The sequence below is a fragment of the Egretta garzetta genome, unplaced genomic scaffold, assembly GCF_000687185.1.
Source record: "Egretta garzetta isolate BGI_Z169 unplaced genomic scaffold, ASM68718v1 scaffold440, whole genome shotgun sequence".
NCBI lineage: Eukaryota > Metazoa > Chordata > Aves > Pelecaniformes > Ardeidae > Egretta > Egretta garzetta.
This window is the reverse complement of record NW_009258293.1, coordinates 180,828-189,401: the sequence shown is the minus strand read 5'-3', so window position 1 is coordinate 189,401 and position 8,574 is coordinate 180,828. Positions and strand designations below refer to the sequence as shown.

The window sequence follows — 8,574 nt, the reverse complement described above, 5'->3', positions numbered from 1 at the left end:
GAATGAAGGCACAAACGGTGGGTGGATGGGTGGGTGGGTGGATGGATGAGCGGGTGGATGGATGAGCGGGTGGATGGATGAGCGGGTGGATGAACAGAGGTCACAGCTGTGCCAGCTCTAGATGCTCCATTCACATCTCTGCACTTTGTGTATTTGCTTGTAAAAGAGTCAGGGGGTGCAGTCCCTCTTCCCAGCTCAGCGCTTTGAGGAGGGGCCACGAGCTCACCTCTGCCTGGGTCGCCCTGCAGCAGCCCCGGGTCTCCGCTCGGTGCTGGGACCCAGCAGGCACACATGCACATCACGAATCCCCTGCAGGGAGCCCCTGGCCCAGCCCCCCCGCAGCCTCCTCGCAGCCCAGCCCTGCATCCTCACCCACTCTGCAGGACTCCCCCAGGGCACAGCCAGGGCAACACGGGCCCTGCGTGGGGTGTCCACCCTGCCGGCCGCCATGCCCGCTGGCACAGGCACAGGGCTGGCTCCAGAGCCCCCATGGGGATGAGAACACCGGGAGGGTTCTTGGCGGGGAGAGGGCACTCACGCTGGCAGCAGGGATGCCCCAGCCACAGGCTGCCCGTACTGAGCCAACTGGGATGCCAGCGCCATATAGCACCCAGCCGTGCCACATCCGCACCCCTCGCGCACCACCGTGGGCTCCGCATGTCCTGGCACCTCCAATTCCAGCTCCCCAGGTGCCTTCCTTTCACACTCACGGTCCCACTGCAAAGCCAGCAGGCAAAATGCCAGGAGGGGAGGACGAGTGTGGGGGATGCCAGTGCGGCACCACTCACCCCTCTGCCAACTCCCACCACCCGGTCCTGGCTGGTGAGAATCCCACGAGGTGCCTGATCCCGCTCTGCTGATGACACCCCTCGGGCAAGAGCTACGCCAGGCACTGCCGGGAACAGCCCTGCTGGTATGAGGGGTGTGGAAAGTCCCATCCAACGGGCCAACACAGCCCTAGCCCAACTCTCAGGTACCCCCAGAGCACAGCCCTCTGGAGAAGGACGAGAAGTCCAGCCCCATGTAGTGCCTGGGCACAAGGGGAGGTCGCTACCAGCAGCGTGAATACAGTTAGGTTAGCTTGTTACAAACCCCAGAGAGAACAGCCTGGCCAAAGGCCCCCATGTCCCCACCACGTCATCTCTACTCCACCCCCCTTGGGGAGCACAGGCAGCAGAGACCCAGAGCCCAATTGTTGAGGAACCCCTCCCTGCAAACAACCTGACACCCTCCATAAGAGAAGCAGCAGAACCAACCTCACTGGCCTTTTCTGGGGTTCCCTTTGGTGTTTCATCCTCATGCCTGGGTGAGGAAGAGGCTGGTGAGGAAGGCAGCCTCCTGTCCCGGTCCCGGTGAACTAGCTTGCTGTTGGGCTCCTTCAGGGTCCGTTTCAGCTCATTGATGCTGGCCTGATGCTTCAGCAAAACGTCTTCTGGCTTGTCTAGAAACTTGGGGAAGGGAAGAAGATAACCGTGATTAAAGCAGCAGCCAAGGCAAAAGAGATGAGCAGGGGCTCTGGGAGGGTCTGTGTCACACTGGGCTTGAATTTAGGGCCTCATGAGCCAAATGAGCAGCGTGTCAGAGCACCCCAGTCTGCAGTTCCTGTTGCAGGGAGCAGCAAAAAGGCCGCACGTGGCCGAACACGCGTGGCAGGCTCCCCACCGTGAGGGGCGCAGAGTGCCCCTTCGGCATCTCCAGCACAGCCCGTTGCGGACAAGCTAAGCCACCCAGAGGAAGAGTGGGCTCTCCCTTGGGATGGGCAAGGGATCGGGGCCTATGGGAAATACCGGCAGCCCCCTCTGTTGTGCTCTCGGGCCAGGCACGAGGGGGGCCTGAGCCTCTGTCCCAGCAGGGCGGGAAACCAGCATTTCCAAGAGAGCTCCTTCGAAGCGGGCTTCTGCCAAAGGACAGGAGGCCAAGGGCTGTCAGAGGTGTCCAACACGGATCTGAGCCCGGGTCACCGCAGACCAGCCTGGGCCCAGCGGTGGCTGGGGGTGGGGTGGGCCCTGGCCTGCTGCGAAGAGAGGACATGCTGGGGTGCGAGGTGGGGTTCAGCATTAGAGCATCATTTTGTGACGGTACAGGCAGCAGGGCGGCTCCCCTCGTCCTGCCGCAGAGGTGGGCAAACTGGCTCAAAGCAAGAACCAGCAAGAGCAGGGACCCCTTCTGCTTCCAGCTCAAACTCAAACCTCTTCTGAGGTTCGAAAGGAGTCACCTAAAATACCCTCCCAGTATTTCTCCTCGCCAACAGCCCAGAGACCCAAGCAAATGAAAAACCCTACCAAATTTTCCAGATCCTGAAGGCTCAGTGCAACTCATGAAAAACCTCTGTCCATGGCCTCACGTAGCTGGGGCCGTGGCGAAGCGCCTCATGGTTTGCCCACCTCTGGGCTCGGGGTGCGCCGGGGGAGCAGCACATGCACATGCAGCGGGGTAAGCAATGAGGTGGGCAGGGGAGGGACCAGGACCAGTGCCCACCGCCCCGGCGGGGTCTGCCCTGTGGCGCTGAGCAGGACGCCGAGGGTGGCGTGGTGCCAGCACAGCCAAACCCCACCGCCCAGCTGCATCTGCCCCCGTTGACGGCTCCAGCGAGGAGCCACGTCCCACTGTGAGTGGAGGGGAAACCCCTGGGGAGCAGCCGCAGATTTTAGGCTGGGATGAATCATTCCTGATGGGGGGCCACCGCGGACACGGGAGTTTGTGCAGGGAGGGCGCAGCCTCCCTCTTCTCTGCGGCAGCCCGCTCTCAGGCTGCACAGACGCGGGTGGCTGCCCGCTGGCCTCCATGGGCAGCTTGGAGACTGATTTGCCCCTGGCAGGGTGGGATGGCAGCCGCAGCGGTGTGAGGAGCTCTGGCTGGGCTCTCGGTGGAGGGGAACCACGCCGCCGGCACGGGGAGCTGCGGGAGAGCGGAGCCACCGGGCAGGGCAGGTGGCAGACGGAGGCAGCTTGGGTAAGGCAAAAGCAGAGCGCGGGCCAGGGTGCCAGCGGGAGCGATGGGACCAGCCTCCATGGGAAAGCTTGGGCCACGGGGCTTGGACGGAGAGAGAGGAGACACAAGGCGAGGACATGGCAGAGTCAGTAACAAGAGCAGCAGCCAGGTCTTCCCAACAGGCCAAGGACTCAGCACGGGGGCCTGGCCATTGCACCTTGGGAGGGCTCTTGCTCAAACATACGATTAGGACTCCCCTACTTAGTGGGATAGAAGATGCCGTGTGCGTGCTGGGGCAGATCCCCAGCTCTCTGCTCATCGGGCTTCTCTAGCATCCAACCCCCGCCCTGGTGCATCTTGTATTCCAGTAAATAGGGTGACACACAGTGTTGCTTTGGAAAGGATGGACAGTATGATGCACCGATGAGGACTAAGATACTCCAGAGAGAGAATACCTCCTGCTTGTGCCTGGGGGTTGTTTCGTGCTCCGGCTGGCAGCAGAGAGAGGGTTAAAAGTAACCAGCAGGGTCAGTCGAGGGAACTCGTCACAAACATCACAGTTAAGCTGATGGGCTGGTAGGGCCCAGCAGGACCAGACCCCCCCTCCCCTCAGGGCTGAAATGGGCCCGGGCATCCCCGGGCCAGCCTGGGGGCCAGGGCAGGGGGTGGGTGGGCTGTGCCTGGGCAGCGGCAAGCGCGAGTGGGCACTGGTGTGCCTGGCTTGTCCCCATCCCCATCCCTGTCCCGAAGCGGGGCTGCTCCCTGGTCCAGCCGTGCCTGGGGACGAGCCTTGAGACCATCTGGAGGGTGCTGAGGAATCAGAGCTGAGCCGAGCCCCTGAGACAGCCCCATTTCCACCGGTGAAGGCCAAGAGCCATGTCCCAGGAGTCCCACCAGCCTGGGGCACAGCCAGCGGAGAAAGGGCTGCAGGGGCTGTGCCCTGAGGTAACCCCTCCTGCCTGCAGCCCAGCCCTGCCACCTCTGCCTGGTCCCCTGCCTGCCCGCTCCAGGCGTCAGCCAGCCTACCCTTCACCTCCTCTGTACCTTCAGCTCCTTGATTTTTGTTGGGGTGGTCACCTCCTCGTCCTCCGTCTCCGACCGCCTCCTGCTGCCAAACTCACCGTCCTCATCCGGCTTCTCGCCCTCTGCCCTGGCGTCGTGGTTCTCGCTGACGGAGGCCGGGCGCGAAAACTCTGCCCGTGGGGGAGAGCCCGGGTCACCCCAGCCCTGCCACCCCCAACACCCAGCCCCCCAGCCCCTGCCCCCGCCCTGCCAGCTCAGACCTGGGGGCTGAGGAGCCCCAAATGCCCTGCAGTAGGGACAGCTGGTCCCAGGGGTCCCCGGGCACAGGGAGCTGGGGGAAGCCCCATCCCCACGCTGCCCGACCCCAGCCCTGCCAGGTCCCCCTGCCCATATGCAGCCTGAGCCATCACTTGCGGGGGGGACAGACCCTCTGCCATGGGGATGCGGTGGGGACAGCTTCCAGCAGGAAGCCTGATGGCTGCCGTAACCCTGCCAAAGGAGCCGAGCCGCTCGCAGAGACAAGCCAAGGAGCATGTCCCCCTCGCTCCCGCCAGCGGACCAATCTCCCTCCCCCTCCCCAATTTGGGGCATACCTCCGTCAAGGCTGCGAGACATGGTGTACCGTTTGCTGGAGGAGCGCTCGAAGAAGGGAGCCGGGCGGTCGATGAGGGCGCTGGCCTGCCGTGTCTGCGCCTGCGTCCGCCCGCTGTAGCGGAACTTGGAGCCCATCACCAGGAAGCCCTTGGGGGGCGGCTCCGGGGACACCAGCCTAGGGGTGGGAGAGGTGGAGTGGGGTCAGCCAGCCCCAGCCGTGCCCCCCGGCACTGCCCCCCATGGGCACCCACTGCGGCAGAGGCAGGAGCACATTGGCCTCTGAGAAGGGAGGCCTGAAGGTCGGGGGAAGGTCTCCTCACCTGAAGAAGGTGTGATGCTCGATGCAGACCTTCCAGAGACGCTTGGCAGAGCGGTGGTTGGGCAGCTTGAAGCCAATGGTGCTCTCAAACTGTTCATACTGGGGGAAGACAGAGACACGCCATTACAGGCAGACCCTGTCCTAGAGGACACGATGGGATGGGACCAGCCTTGCCAAGGCCCTCAGGTGCCCCTGGCAGGAGCCGTGACCGTGCAAAAAAAAGTCGCCTTCAAAGCAGTGCTGGAAAGGTCCATGCACAGCCCCACTGGGTGGTGGGATCGCACCCCCCCACTTTTGGCCCAAGCACTTTCCTCAACTGTAAATGGCTTTTCAGCGCAAGGTAAATTCCCTCAAGAAACAAAACCCATTTACAGCTCATACTGGCAAGAGGGCATCACTCTCCATCTTAGATGCACCGTCCTTGTCCTCCTGCCTGCTGGAAAACGTGGGTGGAAGTGCGTTCTCCCATCAGTGCACATAAAAGTGAAAAGAGTGAAAATAAAGGCAGAAAACTAATGGAAAGGCCTCCCAATGTTTGTGGAGGAAGCACAGAAGGCACATCAAAAACGGCCCTCAACCCCCCTTCCTGGGTGACCTCCCTACAGCAGCGGGGTCTCAGCATCTGTCTGGTGGGGGAGGGAGCCTGGTGCCCCCAGCCTGCTGAAGTCACTTTGCTGGTGAGAAAAAGAGCAGGAACAAGAAAGCACTTGCTGAAAGCCTCCACTGGCCCCAGGGGATGCGCCCTCTTGGCCAGTGTGGCCATTAACTTGGGCACCCTGCCTGACGCGTGGCACCCACCTCGCCTGGGCGGATCTTGATGTAGAAGTTACTCCTCTTGTAGGAAATTTTGAGGATCTTGGGCCAGGCAAAGCGGTTGATCCTCAGCCGGTCCCTGTAGATGAGGAGGCCATTGGCACAGACGCCCAGCATGATGTCGATGCCCTCTGAGTCCTGGAGGAGGAAAGGGGGGGACAGGAGGGGACTGCTCAGCCGCCCAGTAAGAACCAGTCCTGCCAGCAGTGCCATGCTCCCTCCTACTCAGTGCTCTGCTACAGTGGACTGGCTGACAGGTCACTGAATTACAGACTGGTTGAGGTTGGGTCTCTGAAGGTCCTTGGGTCCAGCACAGGGCCAGGCAGAGCCAGCTGCCCACAACCCTGCCCTTGTTGAACCTTTGCTGTGGGACGAAGGGGCTGGGCAGGCAGCAGGGTGGGATGGAGCGGCCCTGGCCATCGCCCTGGCAGCCCCATGGCCCCGTACCTTGGCATGGTGCAGGTCTACCCCGTACATGGAGAGCTTCTTGGCGTTCTCCAGGAAGTGGATCTCTGCTTCTCCGGGGGTCATTCCCCTGCACGGAGACAGAGAGGGGGACACGTGGCCAGGTGCCCCATGGGGCACGAGCCAGCTGTCCGGTGCCTTCCTTGCCACCAGCCCATCCTCTCCTGGGGCTCACCGATAGGTCTTGTGCAACTCCATGATGCGCTCCTCCAGCTCCCGTGTCTGGTTGGGGGCGAAGCGGAGCTCGCTAACATAGTTGCCCACGTGCTCCTCGGCATCATAGTCACCCAGCTCGGCCTGCACGGCGTAGGAGCCCAGCAGGGCATGCGTGACAAATGAGCAGGGCAGGCGCCCCGTGATGATGTCTGCACGGAGCTGCAGGCACAGGTAGTACCTGCAGGAGGGGGCAGAGAGTGAGAGCAGGGCAGAGGCACATGCCCCCCGGAGCAGGCTGGAGCTCCCTGGGAAGCAGCAGCATGCACCCCACCTCGTGCTGCCCTCCGTGGGCACTGCTGCCTCCCACCACCACCTTCCCAGCCCTCTCTGCATGCTTTGGGCATGCCACACGCAGCGGGAGGGCAGCGAGCCCCCAGGCATGTCCCCACTGCCCAGGGCCTGCCCGAGCCCTGCCCCTCCACCCGCTCCCAGCCAGTCCCCGGGGAGCTGCCGCGGCTGTGGTGCCCAGGGAGGGGTGGTCCTCACCTCGTGATGTCCTCTGTGAGCTGGGCAGGGTCTGGAGGGTAAAATTTCACAGTGAAGGCGAAGTTCCAGGGCCCACCTAGGGAGGGGAAAGAGCAGTAAGGGCAGCACCCACGCTGGCCATGCGCAGGCGTGCGAGAGCACCCAGGCATCTGCTAAGGGTCCCACAACTCCCCCCAAGCCTCGCGCAGGGCAGGGGCAAGGGGGCTCCAGAAGTGGCCAAGAGAACAGGCACTGGGACACCAGCACGACCTGGTTAACCCTCCCCAAACAGCTGGGGAGAGGAAAGCACGACAGCTTCAGGGGCCATCAGCTCAGCATGACTACCAGTATCACAGCGAAAGCCTCATGTGTCCCAGAAGGTGACACCTTGGGCAATAGCCCTTCTGCCGCCCCAGCGAGGCAACACCATGGGCAAAGGCACACCAGGACCTGCCCCAGCAGGCCCTTCCCTCATCTGCCCATCCCTGTCCTCCCTGCTCAGGGCCGGTGGGGATGGCATCCAGACAGGGACCAGGTCTCAGCCAGCTCTCCAGTGGCACAGACGGGGTCCTTTACTCATGCCAGGTGGAGGGGGGCAAGATAAGAGGTGGGTAACAGGCAGCCAAACGAGCAACAGCATCCTGTCCCCAGGCCAGCTGCCAAAGGTGGGACCAGCAGGAAGACAGCCGAGCCGCCCAGGAACCCCACGGGATGCCCCAGGGCTGGGGAGGATGGACCCCCCTGGCCACTTACTGCGGATCTGCTTCTTTATCTCCTTGGAGGGATCCAGCCAGTTCTGCAACGAGGAGACAGGAGGTCAGGGGGTCCCCCACCACAGAGCGGGTGGCCGCGGAGGGAACCCCCGTGCTCACCTTCTGGCTGTCCGAGTCGCAGAAGGTGAGGCCAAAGTAGTCCTTCTCTAGGAGGTTGAGGTGCTCACACACCATGTCAAAGAGGACCTGGCCTCGGGCATGCTTCTGTCGGAGACACAGAGAAGCTGCTGGTGAGCCAGCTCCCCTCTGCTCCTGCAGACCTGGCAGGCGCAGGCAGCACCCGCTGGGTGCAAGCAGGGAGCACTGGGGAGGGTCAGGGCAGCCCTGGCCCTCCAGGCAACCACCAAAAGGTGCTGGGCCGCCTTTGGGAGCAGCCCTCTCACACGGCAGTGCCACTCTGGGGAGACCCAGGGTGGTGCAGGCAGCAGGTCCCATGGACCAGCAGGACCCGGTGCCTGCCCAGCTCATCCATCACACCAGGAGACAGCGATGCCAAACCAGAGAGGTCCAGCCAGCCCGGGCACCTCTGCTCCAGCCCAGCAAGCTGGGACAAGCGTGCCCCAGAGCTGGTGGCAGCCGGGGCTGCCTGTGGGACGAGTTCCTTCCGAACAGCCTCCCTGCTTGCATCGGTGGTGGCTGGGTCCCGAGCACAGAGTGACAAACGAGAGCCACGAAGAGCCTGAGCCACCCACAGGGATGGAGGGCACCCTCGTTATCTGGTCCTTTGAGTTCCCCTGAATTTTTCCCTTCATTACTGGTGGCAGCGAGGCCCAGGCTTGCTCACAGAGATGGAGGAACAACCCTTCCCATGTGCATTTCTACCCTGCTTACAGCCTGGCAGCCCCCATCTCCCCTCTCTGAGGCACCCATTTACCAGAGCACCTTCACTGGGCGGCAGCCCAGGGCACCAAGCGTCGTGGCCCCGGCAGCTCGCTGCCCCAGCTGCAGCCCTGGGCTCCTGCTGCCCTGCAAAGC

At 63.0% G+C, this 8,574-nt stretch overlaps 1 protein-coding gene across 1 annotated transcript in view; it reads right to left on the bottom strand.

The window, feature by feature from the left end:
* The window catches only part of EPB41L1 (erythrocyte membrane protein band 4.1 like 1), a 30,152-nt gene that overhangs the window by 18,305 nt on the left and 3,273 nt on the right, over positions 1 to 8,574 (bottom strand). Inside the window, exons 3-13 of the mRNA XM_035893279.1 lie at positions 7,699 to 7,803; positions 7,580 to 7,622; positions 6,848 to 6,923; positions 6,321 to 6,539; positions 6,128 to 6,215; positions 5,666 to 5,818; positions 4,869 to 4,966; positions 4,548 to 4,723; positions 3,976 to 4,124; positions 3,387 to 3,422; positions 1,257 to 1,448 (exon numbers count right to left, since the gene is read on the bottom strand). Coding sequence (XP_035749172.1) covers positions 1,257 to 1,448; positions 3,387 to 3,422; positions 3,976 to 4,124; positions 4,548 to 4,723; positions 4,869 to 4,966; positions 5,666 to 5,818; positions 6,128 to 6,215; positions 6,321 to 6,539; positions 6,848 to 6,923; positions 7,580 to 7,622; positions 7,699 to 7,803 — 1,335 coding nt within the window. The remainder of the gene's footprint in view (positions 1 to 1,256; positions 1,449 to 3,386; positions 3,423 to 3,975; positions 4,125 to 4,547; positions 4,724 to 4,868; positions 4,967 to 5,665; positions 5,819 to 6,127; positions 6,216 to 6,320; positions 6,540 to 6,847; positions 6,924 to 7,579; positions 7,623 to 7,698; positions 7,804 to 8,574) is intronic.